The following is a 21904-nucleotide window of genomic DNA, read 5'->3' on the forward strand; positions in this document are numbered from 1 at the left end:
CCAAAACAAACTGCAAGCACTGTTAACTTCTGTTTTGCAGATAGAAAAAGTACCGGTGTGTCCTGCCGCCACCTAGAGATACATTATTTAACTGCAAATAGAGAAAAGAGGTTTGAGTTTTAAATAAAGGCTCTCACTTGAGATGTGCTCTGAAACAAAGCCCTTAATCAAAACGTTTGGATCCCAAGTTAATTATATATCTATCCTACTTCTAAAACTGAACACAAGTAGAGCATTGAGGGGAAATTAAAAGCCAGCATGGCATGACCGCTCAGTTATGCAATTCCAGGCAGAAGGAAGTTCTTTCCAGTTCAGGCATTGTGATTCAAGAATTCAGCACAACATTGAAACACATTTTACCAGGGAGTCTCTAAGTAAGTATCAAAATACCAAAGTGCTAACAGGCTTTCAAACCTCATGGGAAAAAAAAACAGAATAAAAATAATCCCAAGAAGGGACCTGACAATTTTTACTGGGATTCCTGCAATTTAGCATCTTGTACCTCAACCTTTCACAATCAGCACATTATTTAAAAAAAAAAGCATTTCTCTCTTCAATTTTTTGTTCATATGAAGTATATTGCCTTGAAAAGCAATTACTCAAGTAAATAAACAGAAAAAAGGTGAAGCAGCAAAATGTGGCCAACAGTACTCAGTTGCACTCCTGAATCTGTCTTCATTAAAAATACAGTCAAAACTAAGTTGGTAGGACCAGTGCAACACAGCAAGCAGAGAAGCTGACCTTTCTGAAATCTTGATTTACAGTACATACCTGCAGGTTGATGAGTTAAAGAACTCCATCCATTAATATAAACATGCTGGAGCGTATACAGGCTAAAAATATGTATTTCTTTAGAGTCTTATAACTTTTCAGGTTGGGCTTGGTTTTTTACAGATTTCTTACTGTAGTTACTATTCATTCAGATATTTGATATAATATTACACATATAAACACACAACCACCTAAATCACAGTCCAAACCCAAACTTGTACAGTTTTACTGATAAAAAAACCATTGAAATAGGACTTAAGACATTACTACCTGCATCACAGAAGTAAATACCTTCTTCTCTCACTTGTACACAGAGAGATCTAACAGAATTTGATTCAAAGCAAGAACTGGCTTTGAAATATTTTAGATAAAGGTCACCACCCCTTCCTTTCCTCAAGGAAAAAGTAAAGTAGCCTTAACCTCTCTTTCTGAAGATTAGATTGTAGGAACACCTCTGCTGGCTCCTTCCACTGCCCTATTGGGGCATCAAGCATGGATAGGGTCTTGGCATTGACAGTGGGGTGCAGAAGTGCTGAAACCTGGGATTACTTTTCATAAAATAGGGGCCACTAAGCTCCCAGTTTCGCTGATGAGGGTAGTATTCATGAGGGTACTGCCTCCCTCATTTAACCAGTTTTTCATCCCTGTGCAAGGAGTTTGGATTGGCACATCAAGGAACCTGGCAGTTGCTTTTGGCCCTCTCCATTCATCAGTAATAGTCAAGTGTCCCAGAGAGCTAAAGACTTACACTCATCACAAAGTCCTAGCTCTGCACTGTAAACATACCAGTAGCAGTTGGGGACCAAAGATCAGAGAACAGTTCTGACAGGTTCCTATATTACCTCACCCTTTATAGTTTTCACTGTACTACTTCCCCATTCTTCCAACCTCACAAGGAGCTCTGAAAGACAGAGTAATATGACTACAAAAGTCCTTCCTGCCATTTTGGGCATTACCAACCCTATAACAAAGTGTAACTGGATCTTGTGCATGATTTTAATGATTTTTTTGTTTCAGGGTAAAGTTTGACACTTCAGCTCAGGTTCCTTGGGTATGTACAGCAAGCTGTGGGACTTTGCTCACGAGTTGCAAAAGGGCACACGCTGCATGTACACACGCTTTCTTCACTGGAGTCCCTGGGATATGGCAACAGCATTTGTAAGAAGCAAGCAAACTCCCACAGCCACTTTACACTGAAGGCCAGGAAGACCCAAGAATCATAGAATGGTAGGAGTTGGAGGGGACCTTTAGAAGCCATCTAGTCCAACTCTCCTGCCAAAGCAAGTCCACCTAGATCAGGTCACACAGTAACATGTCCAGGAAGGTCTTGAAGACCTTCAGAGAAGGAATCTCCACAACTTTCCTGGGCAGCCTGTGCCAGGGCTCACTCACGCTCATTGCAAAAATGGTTTTCTGTATGTTTAAATGGAACTTTTTGTGTTCCAGCTTCTTTCCATTACCCTTTGTCCTGTCACTAGATAAAACAAGAAAAAAAGGGATGCCTCAACCTCCTGACACCCACCCTTTAGATATTTGTAAATATTAATGATATCCCTCCTTAGTCTCCTCTTCTCTGGACTAAACAACCCCAGTTCCTGCAGCCTTTCCTCATAAGGAAGATGCTCCAAGTCTCTGATCATCTTGGTGGCCCTGTGCTGGACTCTCTCCAGAAATTCTCTGTCCCTCTTGAGCTGAGGAGCCCAGAACTGGACACAGGACTCCAGATGAGGCAGAGTAGAGGGGGAGCAGAACCTCCCTTGACCTGATGGCCACACTCTTCTTGATGCATTCCAGGATGCCATTGGCCTTCTTGGCCATGAAGGTACATTGCTGGCTCATATTTAGCTTATTATCAATCAGGACTCCCAGGTCTCTCTGCAGAGCTGCTCTTCAGCAGTTTGACCCCCAGCCTGTACTGGTGCATGGGGTTGTTCCTTCCCAGATGCAGGACTCTGCACTTGTCCTTGTTGAACCTTCATGAGGTTCCTCTCTGCCAACTCTCAAGCCAGATGAGATCCTGCTGAATGGCAGCACAGCCTTCTGGGGAATCAGCCAGTCCTCCCAGCTTGGTGTCATCAGCCAACTTGCTGAGGGTACACTCTGTCCCCTCATCCAGGTCACTGATGAAGATGTTGAACAAGACCGGCCCCCGATCCCTGTGGAACTCCACTGGCCACAGGCCTCCAACTTGATTCCGTGCTATTGATCAGCACCCTCTGGGCTCTGTCATTCGGCCAGCTCTCCATCCACCTCACTGTCCACTCATCCAAGCTACACTGCTTGAGCTTTCTGATGAGGATATTATGGGAGACAGTGTGAGAAGCCTTGCTGAAGTCAAGGTAGATAACATCCACTGCTCTCCCCTCATCTAGTCAGCCAGTTATGCACTCATAGAAGGCTATCAAGTTAGTCAAATGGGATTTCCCCTTGGTAAATCCATGTTGACTCCCCTTGATAACCAACTTTTTCTTCATATGTTCAGTTACAACATTCAGGACGAGTTGTTCCATCACCTTTCCAGGGATGGAGGTGAGGCTGACTGGCCTGTAGTTTTTGAAGACTGGAGTGACATTGGCCTTTCTCCAGTCCTCAGGCACCTCGCCTGTCCTCCATGATTGTTCAAAAATGATGGAGAGAGGCTTAGCAACCACATCAGTCAGCTCTCTCAGCACTCTAGGATGCGCCCCATCAGGACCCACTGACTTATGAGCCTTAAGCTTGGCCAACAAGTCTTTAACCTCTTCCTTACCCACCCAGGGCAGGCAAGTCCTCTTCTGTCCAGGCCATCCTACTATCCTTGCTGGACTGGGCTTCCCAAGAGCCTGCCTTGGCTGTAAAGACTGAAGCAAAGAAGGTATTCAGTACTTCGGCCTTCTCTGTATCCTCTGTCACCAGGGCACCCTCTGTGTTGAGCAGCAGGCCCATATTCCCCCTAATCTTCCTTTTGCTGTTGATGTACCTGAAAAATCCCTTCTTGTTTTCCTTTCCTGGCCAGGTTAAATTCTAAAAGGGCTTTAGCCTTCCTGGTTCCACCTCTGCATTCTCTGGCAATGTTTCTGTACTCTTCCCAAGAAATCAGACCGTTTCCACCTTTCCATGTCTCAACATGTTTGCATATAATGAATATTAACAACTCTTTCAGGGATCATACTGCAATTCTGCAGGAGCAGCACCTTGTCAACTGTGGGCTGTCAATAAGCCACCACAGTTCCCTTGGGAACTGAACAGTGCAGGAAGCAGAGTGTACAAAACCATGCAAGCAAAAAGCCACTACTTCTCCAAGTCACTGCTATCTCAGATGCAAAAGAAAAGAATCTCACTTCTTCCAAATGCAAATGAGCCAGATATTAGAAAGAAGTAATACTGTGATAGTAAGAAGATTTTTTGTTTGTCTTTGTGGCAATCCTGATTGAGATCTCACAATACATAACTATTTGCTGATGAAAGCTACTCAGCTACTCTCAGATCAGTCACATGCTCAGGAACAGGTCAGACATGGTTAATGATGAGCCAGAGAAACAACTAAGACCCAACCTGAATTCCTACAGGGAAAATTATTTAAGAGTCAGGTCATGTTTATTTTTATTTAGCCAAACAGTGGTTCCACTTCCAGTCAGTGGAAGCTCTCCCTCTAATCAAAGGGAACAAAAAAGAAGCACAGAAAATAATTGTGATACTGTTTTACATAAAAGGCCTCCTTTACATGAGTTACAGGAATAGTGAGATGTACAGTGGAAATATTTACATTTTTTAACAGGTAGGAGCATTTGAGAAACATGTTCTGGCCAGATCTGTAATATTTACTATTTTTTCAACAGATAAAAACATATTTTGCATATTGGATCATAGTTTGCCATTGCTTAAAAACTGGATTTTAGCTGGCTAGGAAAGAAGAAAGTTTCATCTCCTTTCTCCTCTTCCTTTGTTTTTCTGCTCTGCAAAGCTGTTGCATTACCATAAGTACATCCACGTTGACCTAAATACTGGTTCTGTTCCTTGAATATGAAAATGTTTAAGATCACATAGAAAGTTTCAAACTTAAAGGCACAAAAAAAAATAACTTGATACAATGAAGACCAAAATATAAACAACTTATTGCCACTAATACAGGAACAAAGTTATTCCCAACTGAGAATGACTAAACATTGTACAAGCTGTTACATCACACTATTGTTACAGAAGATTAAAAAGAAAATGCTAACCCTTGAGCAAAAAATGTTTCAAGTGTTACCAGGTTACTTACAATCAGTTGTGCTCCTTCCTCAACCTCCATTCTACTTATCATTTGGAAAACCAAACTTTAACACCTCTAGTGGACACGACCAAGCTTGTTGCAGCTTTACAGCTAGAGTGAGGTGAATCAACACATAACCTACAGTCCTAAAAAGAAGGCCACAATACAGAAGTGTGAAATTGGAGGGAAAAAAAAAAAAAAAAGTTTCATATGTGCTGCTTGCTACTTCTTTGCAGCCTGGAACCTCACTTCTTATTTGGATCACACAAGACTACAGCCACACAGCAGCAGTTCCCTTCAGTGCTACAGTCCAAGCCAGACCCACTGCATTGCCCAGTTTCATAAAAGTATGGTCTGATGCTTCCACAGGAAATGGAGTACCCATTGGATGTGCTTGGAAAAACCTCCAGCAGCAACAGGAGCACCAAACGCAGAAGCATAGTACTGCCAAGGACAAGAACCAGAAAAGCAGGCGGGACAAGTACAACACCACCTGACTTATGAGACAGCAAGGCTTGGGGCCTGCCACTTGAAGAAGAAGCAGAGCATTGCTCAAATCATCAGTTGTAGCTGCTCCAGAGTTTTAACTGTAATGGTGAGGGACATCCCCTATGCCATTATCTTGTTTAAGAAGGGATGGATAAGGTTTTAGTAACTGCCTAAGGTTTGAAGGAGTAAAACTAACAATGAGGATTTAAAGCCACTGATTTTTAGTCCTCTTCCTAGCTGAGCCCAAGCAGAACAAACAGAATCTGCAAAGTGTTCTTTTGTGTGCACCAAATGCAAAATCTGTTCCATGAAAATCTCAGGCTCAGCTACGGCTTCATACAGCAAATGAGCAGTGAACATAACACTGGCACAGTCACCGCTCAGAAATGCTTCATTAAAGACCTTGCATGTGCTGTCACTGGTTGGATAGCTAGGAACATATCTGCTGAACAAGTGAGTCAATGAACAGCACATCCAGCTACAGATTAAGCTGTGTGGAATCTAATGAGCTTCAGAGTCACTTCAGAGCAGGTTACTGGAAAAGAAGAACTATTTGTAAAAATTACACTGGCTCAAACTGGTTTTGCCTGGGGACAAGAGACTTCCTCGGTTTATTCAAATCCACTTCGGTGCATTTTCTTTCTGCACTTCAGCTGACGTTACTTGACTAAAGATGGGTGGATGTTGCAGAACACATTCCTGGATCAGTCTTTTAAAAAAGCTGTTGCACATCACAACGTAATGTAGTTGCAATAAATTCAGTACATTAAAGTTTTCTCTCTGTGCACAAGTGCTTCTTTGAAGCAACTACTGTAGTTCACACTCACTAAAATTTTAAATAAATATTAATGCCACAGTACTGTACACCTTGATAACCATACTTTAATCAAGAGTGACAAGTGGAACTCTATGTCCTCATGTCCAGGAAGGAACATGAAGACCCTGACCACATCCCTTCCTCTCTCTGGTGCAAATGCAGACTGTTTGCAAAAATTATCTTGTATATGTGAGGCCATTCAATACTTGCTCCATCAGCAAAAGCAATAGTTGCAAAGAAAATCATGGATGTTTTTGGCTGGTCACCTTGCTATTTGTTTTACAGTTCTTATTTAAACCACTTCCAAACTAAGATGGCTTAATTTACAGACCTCTTTTGTCCTAACCTCATCCAGACTAATTAACTAAGGTAATGCAAAACAGCATACAACGGGAAAAAAAAAATATGCCTTTTCTGTACACAGTAATACAAACAGCATACTGTGCTATACATGAAAGATCCATTTTTCACTCTCTTCTGCTGCTAGCATAAAGAAATCCCTCTTGTGTAATGTCATCCACATAAAACATTGTTTCATATGTCATTTCCCATAGAACCAAAATATTTTTAACAAACAAAACCACAACAATATTAATAAAACTCCCCAGTCATAAATAAATCTGTGAGGCATAATATCTTAAATACATACACTATTTAAAACAGAACAAAGCATTTAGGAACAGCATGTAAATATTTATTGCTTCAAGTTTTCAGAAATAGTTTATTTCTAAAAGAACTGTGGGCCTCATGACTTTACCTTATTGTAGAAAGACAGGCATTTAGAAAGACCCAAAATACATGAATTACTCTTATTATCCTACATATTCAGGTTATGACTTGGATATATCAGATTCAAGTTCAATTCCTCAGCCTTGGAAAAGCCCACAAAATAGTATGTGTAAGACCATAATGGTTGCTTAAAAACCTTGACTAACCAGCCTTTTCTAGGTTTTACTGAAACTTCATTCTAAATCCAAGAAAATTATAACATTTGTTCCAACCAGTATGTTCCCACAAAATTAAATTCCAGTTAACTGCAGCTAATTGAAAATTTCTGATGATATCATCATTAAAGTCTCAGCGAATTCTACTTTAAGCCTATTTGATTTAAAATCACACCTGTACAAATCCTCACTAAATATAGACAAAACACTGTTTTTATTCTGTACAGGCTCTGATTTCAAAGTTCGGAGATTTCATTTACTTTCGACTTGCCCATCTGTATCCTTCTTTAGCTAAAGAATAACCATATGAATCTGTTGGTGTTACATAGTGTCAGACAATTTCTCATGAATGTTTCAGGCTGTTCTAGCTTAATGCTTTAGCCACCTAACAGGCTTAAACCACCAGGGAAAAAAAAAAAAAAGGGAGGAGGGCATATATGAGAACTCTAATACTCTCCAGGGCTTAATCTATCAGAACTCTAATATTCTTTAATTCTCAGGGTTTAATCTATGTTTACAATTTTCTACAGTTACATAAAGTGAAAGGGGAAGTAGTATGACTGATGTAATTCGACTCCCACTTTAATAACATGCCATTAAAACATTGGCTTATAAAAAAGTTTGGATGCCACATAAATTGGACAAACTTGCTGTCACAGGAGAGGTATCACACAACCAGAGGATCTTAGGTGGCTGAAGCTGACCTTTTGGGACTGTGCTCTATGTGAATCGATGTTTGTGCTACCTTAAACAGAAAAGAAAAACAGAAGAAAGCAAGAGTCCTTATGAGAAAGAATCTCTCAAAACCATGCAGGCTGCCTCTAGCCATAGCACACTGCAGATACTGAAATTTATTTTTATTATCTTGCAGTAGGCAGAACATATGTTTCTCCAGGTGGGATGATTTTCAGTGTGCACAAACAAGTCAAATACTGCATCGCTGAACTTGCCATAACTGAGCAAGCATAGATGATGCCATTCATACTGACTTTGCAACTACCACTGCACAAAATCCTGCAACAATCTTCATAAACTGGAGAAGTTCAGAAGGGATAAGCTGGGAGTGAATACAAATGCCTCACTTCAGTTAGCATAGGTTCTGTAAATGTTTTATTCCAATTTGCAAATCAGAAATTCCCTAAAACTCAAAGATTGGGTGTACTTTATCAACTCCAGGCTTTATTCTGTGTTCCCAAGTAAAAGGCAGCTTCTAAACTAACAGTTCCCAAACTCTCGCTTAAAGATGGCAATGGAGTCGTGACAGTTACCTGTCTAGCCTGTATCACTCTAGCTTTTCTTCACAGACTGTACTGAGTGATTTATTTGGTAGCTACAAAGTACATATTAGGAGCAAAGCAAAACAAAGGCATACAAGTCTGCTTCTTCAATAATCCGCTCATGGGACACAGACTTGAGAAAAGTATGGGGGGAGCAAAAACCACAGATGGTTACTTCTTCTTGCACAGTTCCTGTCAGAGACATGAGCCAAGTTTTTCCAGTTGAGTAGAAGAGGCCACTAGTTCTCTAACCATGTCCTTCCTACTCTTGTAAGTGTTGACATATCCCTGTAGATGAATGCAATTCCCTGTTTTGGTTCCTCCTGGGAATATCTTTTTAAACAAAATGCTTTCTCTCTTTTTGCTACACAGATCATCAATTCCTGAAAATGAAGAAAACTGTCTGATTTCAAAGAAATCACTGCTCCCCCCAATCTTCACAGTTGTAAGAAGTCTGAAATTAACATATTTTAAATTAGCTTTTTGTCTGTTTTATTTAATCTACTTTCATATTTCCATTTATTGAAAGACCAGATTTGTTCTTGTACAATTCACTATGTGCTTTTTAAGAAGAGGAGAAAAAAAAAAATAGATCACAATATGGACTCAATGCTGCCACCCTACTAGGCATCCCTCTAGTATGGTAAATGAACATGCCTAGTAGAAATACAACCTGTAGGAAGTAAGAAGGACTTGTTTTGTCACAAAGATATATTTTTTGCTGGCTCATCATATTTATGTGCATCACACTCATTCCTTGTCTATCCAGTTGCTGTAAATGAGTGACCAACAGGAAATATTTCAAGGAAATATTTCAGGAAGTTGTTGAGATTTCTCCCAAGTTAATAACAGCTGCCATTAAACTGCCACATAAGTAAGAGCACAACCTATAAAACACAGTTCTGGAACTGCTGTTCCTTCAGTAAACACTGATTAAAACACCTTGATAATAGGTTCTCCATGTGCAAAGACCAGACAGGTTGGAGCTCTATACCTTGCATTATATCCTGTTCTCCATATTCCTGTTCTTCAGAAAGTTAGGGACAAATCTCAACAACCTTTAAATTCATATTTCAAAGTCTGACACAATGTATGTCATCTAAATTTTATTATCAGATATAAGATAGGCCTGTAATGAGAATTAGTTACTTTGGGCCAGATTACAGACAGACAGACTTTCAAACTTTAATCATAAGATGTGTTCTAGTAAGGCAGAAATTTAGCTGCTGCCTAAGCCTAAGAGGTGACAAAGTTCATTACACACTTCTCTGGTTTTATTATTCAAATTTGAAGTTTCCCCAGTTGTTTGCAGGTCTGCTTCTCATCACCAAGGTTCAGCAGGTAACAGGGTAAACACAAGTGATTCAAACTCCCCTGGACTTACAGCACTGCTTGAGGAGAGTCACATGGACCCTCTAAAAACCCTAGGAATGGGACCGAGAGCTTAATTCACCCTCTCCTGCCTGAAGGCTGCCGCTCAATATTGGATGTCAAGAAGTGCCTTGAGTTTTGCAATTCCAGCTGCTTAGTGAAACAGTTTTAACAAAAGGCAGGAAGAAAAACTCAGTAGACTAGTTCCCTAAATCTCAGCTCAGAGATGTTGATGATAAAACTGTTGCTGATAAGTTTCAGGCTGAGAAAAGCAGTCTCCATCCCCTAGATGTTGTTAAGTGATGTTATAATAACTTATTTCTGCAGAAATGCTGGGAAAAAAAAGCCCTTGTTTAAATAATAGCTGCAAGAATCTCCTTTTCAAGGAAAGCTCTGGAGTTTGGGATCCCAAACACATGAAAGTAGCCTTCTGACTTAAGTTTCTAGGAGTTCAGAGAGCAGGCTGCAGTGTACACCACTTCGCATTAGCTAGCTCAACTACATCTTTAAGGTCCTAAAAATGATCCACCCATGCCCTCTCCTCCATAGAGTCTCTAACAGTCCATTGCAAATAGCAGCATTTACTGTAGTAGTAATTCAGGCAATTAACAACTCTTAACATATTTTCAAAATAGTCATCATTACAGACTGAATCAACAGAATCAGTTCTTTAAGGTTAAGAGAGTGTTAAGCTAATCCAGCTATTACCAGATACAAATAAAGGTCCTCTCCATTACCCCAGTTCCCACAGCCTTTCCTGGTATGAAAGATGTTCCAGTCTCCTGATACATTCAGCATCTGTTCAGCATTGTGAAAATGCTCCAGTTGTGAATATTGATTTCACTTTACTTTTAACCTGACAACTGAGACTTCTTTGTTACATCTTGTCAGTGTCTGTTACAGGTTGGCAGGTGTCTCTGGAAGACCCAGTCAGAAGGCATGAGACTTATGTGACTGAGCAGATTTTAGGAAATAAAGCACAAGGGCTTTATTTTCAGAGATAGTTTGTTAATTTTAGGTTGAGGAAATAAAAGCCTGATATACAGAAACTTAAAAATCAAAATTGTCATTTTATTCCTGTTGAGATTTAATGAAATAATTTCTGCAAGAAAATACAAAATGTATTGAAAAAGAAAAGCAAAAGCCCAGTCTGTGCCACTAATCCGTTACAAATAGTATTAAAACCTATCTCACAAAATAAACCTCAAAGTCTTAATAAAAACTGACATACTTAACTGATCAGAACTCATTTGAAGCTTTAATTTTTAAAAATATCCCATTTCTGCATGCACACTATGTCCTGCACAACATTAAAAACATGCATGCCAAAACCTTGCCATATGCTGTTCATGGCTACCTCCCTTCTGATGAACAGTATTAATGGGTGAAACTTGTAAGATCAAGTTGTATTTGCTTCATATATATATATACACACACACCCCCCCCCAACATATATTAAAAATACAATGGAAAATAGAAGGAAAGGGAAAAGGACTGAAAACCCTATCAGTTTAAATTACCTCTAACTTGAACACCCCAGTTTGGTGTTATGAATCTAAGCACACCTATATTAAAACTTTAACAGTCTTATCTACATATCTAACTTGTACTTCCAAGGGCAAGCTGCAAGGTCATAGCTTCTGTGCCTGCTAAACAATTCAAGCTGTAGCAAATATTTGATGCAATCCTTGCTCAGCAAACATCTCAATCTGCCATCTTAAGGTGCCACATAACTAACCAGGCTTATTACTGGCAGTCATCTTACTAATTCCTTATTCATTAGGGGAATACAGTATGGTACTGTTACTTCTCCAGGAAAGAACACACTTTACCATATATACAAAGAACTGAATCTTCTGTGTGAGGTGTCACAAACCTGTTAAATGAGCAGGTGAAGTCAAAAAGTGAATTCCCATGAAAGAATCTGAGAAACCAACCACAAATCAGAGACACCAGTAGTATTAAAGTTTTATATAAAGACGCATAAACACAACTTACAGCATTGTGTTATCTTCTGGATGTTAGAAGTTATGCGTTGGGCTAGTTGATTAGGATCTCCAAAACCTGCACTGTATGACATGGCTGAGTTGATTTGCTGTCAAGATCATCCACAATGGGAACAAGTCAGACAGTTTCCACCTATTAAGGAAACCTAGACCTCCCCTGGAAAAAAAATAAATATCTTGGTCATTGCTTTATCATGGTCTTCACCATCTTAAAGAAGAATATATACTAAAAGATTAAAGAAAACTTTATATACTAATTTTTACCCTCTCCAAAAACACGGTACTTCAAATATGGAATTTAAGGGAACACTTTCTTAAAATAGTATTAAATAAGAATATGACATCCTTTTTGCATTTCCTACAATAACCCCTACTATTAAGATTCTTAGTAATAAACACAACTTAAGATCTGCAGTTACTCTACAGCAGTTACATCACAGAAACTACACACTTTGTCAAACTTCTTTCTGTAAGCAAAGAAAAAGTGTGCGTTTTTATTTGATCCCATTCCAGAAAAAAGGCTGTACGCTTAATCAGTCTTTGAAAAATCCTCTGATGAACAATATCCCAAACCAATTATATGGTTATTTCCATACCACGTGTCACTCATTCCAACAATACAACCTAGCATATGCAAACCACAGGAAAATAAAAACCAAACAGCGGATATCATACAAGATATCAGAAAGAAAGAGGCACATGATTCCCTCTAAACATGAACCAGTTTTATCAGCTTCAGGTTCAGTTGTAATCCTGCTTCATCTGAACTCTATGAATTGCCACTTTAATCCTGTTTCAACTGCTATGTTTCCCAATATGAACTAATTTTTCAATGACTAGGGTATACAAATTCAATTTTAGGAGTGTTTTTTGCATCCAGAACTATCTGAAAAGATCAAAATCTGACAACATAAATACTCTTGCCCTAAAACCACAAATATGTAGTCATGCAGCATGTAACTATTAGAGATGTCAGCCTTCTTTCCATTCATACAGATCAAATTTCAGCATAAGCTCAAAGATACTCTAAGTCTAAATTAACAACACATATTTTGGGATACACATGCAAATCAAAACTGCCCATTTATCTATTCTGCAGTGAGAACACAGGCTAATCAAGCATGCGTGCATGCAACACAATCCCACAACTTCATCCCTGCTGTGCTCAGCCTTCATCCTTTCCAGTTTCCTGCACGTCACCTTCATAGGTTCAGCGTTTTAACCTTACCAGTTCCCCTCACTTGCACTGTTCAAGTCAAACCATGTGCCTTCCAAGCAATGTCCTTTTCTCTTAGCCTATCAGCTTCTGGTTAATAGATATAGCTGAAGCCCCATTTCTGGGAGAAGGGAGCAAGCACACTTTAGTGTTTAAACAGAAAAAGAGGAAATGAAAAAGCAAACTGATTTGTCAGGTGTGATACCAGCTGTGCTACACTTTCCAAACTCAAGTTCTTATGAACACTTAAAAAAAAAAAGGTTAAGAGTCCTTGTTGTCAAATATTGTTTTCTTTCATCTTTGGAAATATCAGCACAGCACAGCAACAGCCTGGTTGGTTTATAATATAATTGTTTTCATATCTCTGTGCTATGAAATGATCTCTAATGGAGCTGCAGACCCATAAGACATCCCACCAGAACTTCATTAGGAATATAAACAAGGAGGTAAGACTCATCTATGCTGCCCTGCAGGTTACCTTATCTATGCCAGACAAACAAGCTGCTTCTACCTAGAAGACAAATTCTGCATTATTTGAAATGTATGCAGCACCAGTGTCTCAAATCTGGCTTGGAGTCTTCAGGCTGTTAAGTATCTCCTAGTAATGAACAACCTGACTGCAGGTGAGGTGACAGGGAGAATATTTGCACTCTTCTACATACTTGCTGCACAATTGCCCGCCAGTCATGCTAGCTCTCTGCAGTATCGTTTCCTGTCTTTGTCTGTACCACATGCAGATTCAAGTTATCTTGAGACACAGACTGAAGCCTGAAATCAGTCAACCTAAATCCCACTTATCTGCTCTGAGCCTGGCATAACAACCCTTGATCTTTTTGGAAACTCTGGACAATACTGCATTGAACTTGCAAGACTAAACCCATGCAAACTTTACAGTGAACAAATGTCTCTATGCCTTGGTGTACTAAGTAAATTTAGTGGAAAACACAGTCTTAGGCATTAAAACCCAAAGGAATCACCTAAAAGAAGTTAGTTGGAAAAGATCATCTCAGGACTGTTAACTTTGTTTGCTTCTTTTAAAAAATATGACAGTTTCTAGACTTGTTAACAGCATGCTAACTACAATGCTAACACTGGCTAAAAATACTTTTTAATATTATATTTAATGTTAAAAGTAGAACGTTAAAATGCAGCTGCTCAGGAGAAGAGACAACAAAAGACCAAATTAGTTCTGTAGCCTTCCTACACAAGGTAACTGCAAAAGTCCTTCATGACTGTTTTTTCTCCCTTCATATTGGTATTCACCAGACAGCTGCTTGTAACTGTGCTCTCAGCAATAGCATTACAATCAAGAGATACATACAGAAAATTTAATCCAAGTCTTGCCAAAAGCAGCGATTGACTTGCTGGGGGCTTTTTTGCCCTGCAAATTTCTAGAGTTAACCATAAGTACCTCTGAACAAGTAACAGTGCACTATATTGACAAATGCACAGTGTTCAATATCTAAGACTTTAAGCTCTCCATCTTTCTAGCTACACAGTTGAGCAGTCAAATGAGACACATACTGAGGGGATGTTCAGATGATAGCTTGCAGAGTCCACAGGATACAATTTAGCTTTTTGTCTGTATATATAGACCTCTTCACTTGTTGACACAATTCTTTTATTAGCAAGTATTTTCAATTGAAATTTATAGCAAATTTTTAGGACAGTAGTGTAAATTCACAGCTGTTTTACTCCACATAAATTCTTCCACCTGCAATCTGTTCCTGAGCATGTTAATAACACAGCTTGGTGACAGAGTAAACTACTGGTCTGGAGAGCAGACAGAAAAAGAAATAAGGGTTCAGCCATCAGCTCTCATCACTTCTCAATCGTCACCACAAACTCCCCAAGTCAAGAAAAACAAACTGAACAGCCCAAAGCAAAAGAAAAATTTGGATATATTTACTATTTTTCAAATGGGAAGTGTGAACTTCTTCCTCATTCTAGTTCTCCCAGCAACACAGGAATCTGAACCGAATGAACACCCTACTTCCACTCACACACCCTTTGCTTGGTAGCACTGAGTTACCGAAACTCCTCTGAAAACACTGATAGCTGAGCTCCTGAAAGTCAACTGGGGTCTTGCAAATTTCTTGGACAAGGTAAGGGTTTCAACCACCAGGAAACAAAACAGAAGTGTACACCAAGTACTTCCTTCCATCCCAAGGTGACAAGAGCATTCATCAAGACTCTGAATTTCTATAGAAATTACCTCTTTTCACTTCTACAGTATTTAATGACTTTGCCCTGACATATTTTGGTATTACTGCCTACATAACTTTTAAAATAGGAAAGTTAATAACCTGCTGCAGTTGAGGGAAGCACACTTTGCATTCAAACAGGAACAGAGCTGCATCTGTGGTGGTCTTCAGTTCCTCTAAAAGTTTCAGCTGGGTGTGAGCTTTTGACTGTGCTTTTATCTTCCACTCCACATCTCTGTCTTTGAATGGGAGTATATCTACTGGCAGCTCGGCTTGTCAAGCTACTGAAGGAAGTCAAAAGAACTGATTCTACTGGCATAAATGAAATAATCAGAACACTGCATCAACAATCAATGCAGCAAGATCTTTCTGTACATACATAAAATTTAAAGAATTCAAAGTATTGCTATTTTTCCTTATTTCTGGATTATGTAGTTCCTGCCTCACACCTTAGTATCAGCTTGTTTTCTATAAAGGTGTTTGTCAGGAAAAAATTCACTTTTCTCTTAGGTATTACCAGTCAGATCACTGCTGAATGCTGAGACAGGAAAGTATGAACTCCTCAGTGGAGCAGCTCATTATTCTTGCCATTCAAGCAATTCTTGAAAGCTCCATCAGGACAAAATGATGTGACATGACAAGCACAGCAGCACTTGTTAGATCTCAACAGTATCTTGCAGGCTCCAGTCAGCTACAATTACTAAGCACCTCATTTTTTTGTATTTATTCATTTAGATATTCTAAAAGTTTCCCTTCTCCTACAAATCTAACCCATATACATTAAGATACAAATGCTTAAGCAATAATTTTCCTGTTCAAGTAGTGTTTTAGCATAAAGACCTTGAAATGCTTACATGGACCCTTAACTTTCAGAAAGCAAAAAGTACATGCTGCATTCCATAGAAATGTTTGAAAATTCAAATATGATGTGAATTAGGATTTTATGCCTTTAAATATCCACAGTGCATTCTTGTATGTGATTGGTTTTTTTCTAAATAAAGGTCATAGAAACAAAGCTTCTCCCAAACAACTCCTAAATGTGACTTCCTTTGTAAATTACTGTTAAAAAAAAAAAAGTGCAAAGTCCTTCAAGCAGAGTGAAAACAACAGGCAAAAGTTACAGACTGCTGAAAGTCATTACAGAATCTGTCACAGAAAGGCAGAGGTTGGAAGGGACGTCTAAAGATCATCTAGTCCAAGCCCCCTGTTCAAGCAGGTCCGCCTCACTTCCAACTTGTCAACATATCCCAAGTATCTCTCATTTGAAAGAGCTGCAGAATGCAGTGGTGAGCAGAGTAAGTCACCTCCACATGTATATTATGCCAGTTGAGAATCAGAAGTCAGATGAAGAAGTATCTGTCCCTTCAACAGTAGCTTGATGTCTCTGAGAAAACAATAATATTCTTACTGGGCAATTACTGCATTTGTCAGTGCCAGTTGTTGGGTTTCTAGGTTTAAAACTATGGTTACCATTAATGTATCAAGCTCATGGTGTCATCTACTTCATTTTAGTGTTCTGAAATGTGAGCATTGCAAGTTTGGTATCACTCCAAAGCAATGGTAAGCAAAGTCACAAATTTTCTTTGAAGACTAGTATACTATCTCGGAAATGTCTATGGTAGATAAAGTTGTGCAAGCCTAGGGACAAGAAATAATTGATGATTTGGAACATGTACTTATTGCTGTGTATGAAACTGAGATACTATTAATCTTAAAGAGACACAGAAGAGCAGTTTCTCAGCTGTCTGGGACAGTACAGCTCAATATACATAAAAATACTTTCAAGTTGTAATTATAGCTTCAAACTGTAGATAAATACTGGTTCTTTTTAATTCTAAGTACCTTCTAGGTACAGAGTAGGACAGAAATCACTCTTGATTTCAGTGGGCATCAACTCAGGTCTGAAAAGAATTAAAGAATTGGCAATAATTTTTTTTTTATTCTTGTAGTCTTGGTTAATCTAGCACATCTGGTGAAATCAGTGATCTAACTAGGAATTTGAGAAAGGAGAATTGTGAAAAGATAGATGTGGTCTTTAAATAAAAGTTTTCTAGGCATAATTTACAGCCTGATAGAAAGATTTGTTGACTGGACTGAAACAGTATTTTAAGATCTGCAGGCAGTACTACACCTAGGGAGAGACGCTAATTAGGCCAGTGATTTTACTTCATCTTGAATACTAGTTGCAGTTTTGGTCCCCCGCTTCAGAAACGATGCAACAGAACTGGAAGAGTTCAGATGGGGGTAGAAAAGAGTCATCAGAAGCTTGAGAAACATTGGCAAAAAAAAAAAAAAAAAGCAAAAGCACCTAGTCATATCCAGAAAATTTGTATCATAGTAACAGCTACAATCATCAAGACTTCTGCAATAACATTGCTCAATCTATTTCACCTCAGTAGGATTTAACACCCAAATACTGAGATAAGACAAGGTTCATCAACTGAGTGCCTCTGGCACCTAAAGGCACATTAGCATCTTTGGACAACATCTGATGCTGACTTTTGCAGCATATAAAATTAATCTAAAAAAAAATCCTCAAATCAAAAAACCCCTCTTGGAGTAAAAGGCAGACTATATGTTGTAAGTACTCCCTGCTACAGCACCTGAAGGATTCTCGTAACTGACTCATAGTAAATGATTTAGTAACATACATGTGAGCATTAAATCTGTCACTATTTTCTCTAATGGAGATGAGAGAGGTTAAGTTTTTTCTGGATTTAACTATTTTTTCACCCATCAGCTAAAGTATTTAGAGATAAATATCATACTTTCTACTTTTACAGCTCCTAACATTCTGGAATCATGGTCCACAAAGATAGTCTGGGGGTTTCCATAATACAAAACCAACTATACAGCATAATCAACACGAAAATTTAACAACTGTAAAATGAAAAGTTTCCAGCTTTTCATTTATCAAATAGTGTCAGGTAGAAGTGAAACTAAAATCTAGACAGAGTAGTGAAAAGCAAGCAATGTTTATTTAAAACTTTATTTTGTCTAATGCAGTAACACTATTATAAAAGATGTCAAAGGTAATTTTCTATTCCACTCTGCCCAATTCCCTCAGCCTTGTCACATTAGCCATGCTGAAAGACACCGAAACCAGCCTTACACTTTGTAATGGTTTTGTTTGTTTTTTCCAGAAAGGAGAAAAAAAATAGATTGTGTGACACTAGCCAGTGTTTTAGTCATTTTCCCTGGAAACAACTCTGTCTAACAAAGATACAATTTAAAGCAGTAGCATTTAGAACTGTCCAGTGTGGATAACTAAATTACAGAAGCCTGAAATACTATTAGGCCTATTGTATCACCAACGCTCAGTACATATGGCTAAAAACTTTCCTTAGCATTGTCCAATTCATCCACAAGAATATTTATAATGAACTAGGTGAAGGAAGCACATAGCTTTCCCAGGCCTAACAGAATATACTAGTTATGGGGGAAATGCACAAAGCATTTTGAGTCTTGACAATGGTGCAGGAATAGGAAAATGAACAGTGGGTACTGGAATTACTGAGGAGAGAAGGGAATGGGAGAGCTGAAAATGGACCTGAGATTACCGTTTCAAAGTGCCAAGTTTCTTGTGCTGCTAGTAGGCAAGCAACATCTCTCAGAAAACAAAGACAGAGCAGAACCCTAGAACATCTAGCATGCTATATGTAGCTACATTATAGCTCATGCTCTCTTTTTTTTAATCCCTACCACCACACCACCCCAAAAGTTTCACTTCAATGTAAGCCACCAAAAAAAGTGCTACTTAATACACTAAGACTATACAAGATGTTCTTGTGAAAGGAAGTCAAATACAGTTTATGCCACCATTTACCCTCAGTTTCTTCTAATTTTAACATATTTTAGCTTTCTTCAGATCATATTTTCCATCTTTTCTATGAATAGCACTTGCAGAAAACCCGAAGCTCCAGGCAGAAGGGCTGCACTGCTGGCAAAGCACATGCCTGGATGATGATAGGTCAGGAGGGCTCCTCTGGCCCTGTCGGCATCAGCAGAGGGGGTCACAAGACATGAGCATATCACTTCTGGCAATAGGCATCCTAGGACTTAATAACTGAGCTTCAATTAAGATGCAGTGCCTTGCATTTCATGTAAGGCAGAATGAAACCTTCCACTTCCTTTTACAGTTTCAAGAAGTGCCCATTTCTGATGCAGCAGCGACTGGTTCACCGGGAAAGCAGTGATAAAGTCGGGCCAGGGGCCTGACGTGCCAGGCCCGGGTTCGGTATTTACATTGGCGAACTTTATCATCGCCCTTCCTACTGCTGACTGGCTTTTCTCACCTCGGATCTGGAACAGCACGGACAGCGTTTCAATATAGCGAAGGTGACCACCCTACCCTACGATTCGTCATCAGCTGCTGAAAAACACCAGCTGTAGGCCTCGAGTCTCTCCTTGGGGCATCACAGTCAGCGCTAAGCTCAAATCCATCATATCAGAGGGATGTCATAGGAAGGGGTGTGGGCGATATGGGGGTGGTGGAGACACAAGCGACTGCACTCCAAAACCCCGTCCTTCTCGCCGCGTTCCTGGCCCTGCCCGCCCCATGGCCCGGTCACCCCCCTCTTGCCCATAGCCTCCCCGCTCGCCTCAGGCCCAAAGGCTGGGCCGGGCCGGGGGGACGGCCCCGGCCCCAGAGGGCCCGGGGAGTGCTGTAGCCCTTCCCGCTGCCCTGACAGGCTCCTCCTGCCTGTCATCCCCTTCCCGGCTGGCCGAACATTGCTCTAACCGCCCCTTCCAACACCCCCCGCGCCCCACCGGAGCTCCCGCAGCTCTTACCTGGCCCCGGCGAAACTGCTCCCACCGGACGCGGCAGGCAGTGGTGGCGGCGGCGGCGGCACCAGCAGCAGGGCGGGGAAGACAGCTAGTCCCCGTTCCCGCCCCGTCCCGCCGTGACGGCAGAGGCGTGGGGAGGCGGGGCCGGGCTCGTCCCGCCCGGCGGGCTGAGAGGGGGCGGTGTCGGGGCCGGCGCTCCGGGTGAGGTGCTTTCCAGTCGGGGCGAAAGGCGGTGGCTCCCTGCTGGCAGGCGGCGGGGGCAATGGAGTGGCAGGGGCCGTACCTCCGGGAGCCGCAGCCCTGGAAAAAAAGGAGAGAGTGTGTTTTAAGGAAAAGGTGCTGGTTCGTCAGGAATTAAGGGGAAAACATGAGTAAGGAAACAGTATTACAGGGAAAAGTATGATGTCAGTGCGTTAATATCCTGGTCTGAAGCACTGCCTTCGGTTTTGGTTATTTCATCTCTGAATGGAGTGGACACTAGAAGAAAGTGAGCAGAAAATTATAGATACATTCAATGATGACTTTAAATTAAGAGATTTAGAATATTTGTCTGAGAGAGGAGGCAAGAGATGCCAGCAACAATGCAAAATGAAGAGTATGTTTACATGACTGTCAGTGCTGGGTTGGGGACATGCAAGGAGCAGCCCAGCTGTGGCTGTGAGCATACCAGTGGCCGAGGTGCCGGCAAGTGACAGGAGCAGAGACAGTGGCACACCCAGGCTTCTGACCCAGCTATCTGAGAAGAAGCAACAGCCAAGCCTAGAGGCAACCTGCATGGTAGCTGGTGAGCTTTTGTGTTCTCTCCAGTTCTTCCAAGGGAAAATTACAGGACCAGATGCTCCCCTGGGCCCTAGAGTTGGGCTGCTTCAACTGCTTCACCATGTACATTAAGTACCACAGAGCAACTAGTGTGCAGCACCTGATTGCTGGGAACACTGTCTCTTCCACAAAGCCCAGCCTTGCCTAGGGAAGAGTTGCAAAGTGCAACTTTATTTCTGCTTTGTCATCAATCTGCATCTTCACTACGATTTGGAAATAATTAAAGCAGTGTGAACCGTAATAACATCTTAACCAAATAACACAAATAGGAAAGTCCAATGAACTGCCAACACAACAGAGTGAAATTAGAGGCCTGAAATAGACAAGACTACCCCTTAGGTGGTTCTTGATGTGTCTCAAACCATGCTGAAAGGAGAGACAACACAGCTTCTGAGATTTGTAAGCCTATGTATGATTCTTATGCTAATTGATGCTTGGAAATGTCCTTTTCTCACTTGCATGAATTAAAGTTGAAAAAGCATACTGATATGCCTACGTAGTGCAGGAGTGTTGTGTACATCTTCATTTTAGTTCTAACAATATTAGCAATGATTTTAGTGCTGTTGACATAATGAAGCTGATCTAAGATGATACCACTAGACAGTGAACTAATGAGGATATAATGCACGTCTCTTCTGAATTAAGGCCTTGTCTTGATTTTTATCTCCAAACGTTTGTCATACAAACTCCATTGATTGAGCCCAGTTGCTCTTGCTTTATAAAACTTCGGCTGAGCTCACTGTCAGTTTTTTCTTCAGAAAACAATACATCTTTTGCTATTTGTTTTCAAACATGTACTTTCCATTAAAAGAAGTGACTCTCCATCAATGCAAATACTTTCCTGCAGGTCACCGCTTCAGTACTTTTTTTGAGGCTTGGAGGTAATACATAGTCTTTTACTGTTCAATGTTTGTTTGCGTGCTACTATGAAAAAGAAATATCTAAATGCTTTCCTAGTGATGCTGGGT

The 21904-nt window shown here is 40.2% G+C and overlaps 1 protein-coding gene across 1 annotated transcript in view; it reads right to left on the reverse strand.

Moving 5' to 3' along the window:
• The window catches only part of STX7 (syntaxin 7), a 33541-nt gene extending 13316 nt beyond the window's left edge, over nucleotides 1–20225 (reverse strand). The window contains exons 1-2 of the mRNA XM_061990765.1: nucleotides 20121–20225; nucleotides 11902–12066 (exon numbers count right to left, since the gene is read on the reverse strand). Coding sequence (XP_061846749.1) covers nucleotides 11902–11983 — 82 coding nt within the window. The 5' untranslated portion in view covers nucleotides 11984–12066; nucleotides 20121–20225. The remainder of the gene's footprint in view (nucleotides 1–11901; nucleotides 12067–20120) is intronic.
• Between the last annotated feature and the right edge of the window lie 1679 nt (nucleotides 20226–21904).

The sequence above is a fragment of the Colius striatus genome, chromosome 2, assembly GCF_028858725.1.
Source record: "Colius striatus isolate bColStr4 chromosome 2, bColStr4.1.hap1, whole genome shotgun sequence".
Taxonomy (NCBI): domain Eukaryota; kingdom Metazoa; phylum Chordata; class Aves; order Coliiformes; family Coliidae; genus Colius; species Colius striatus.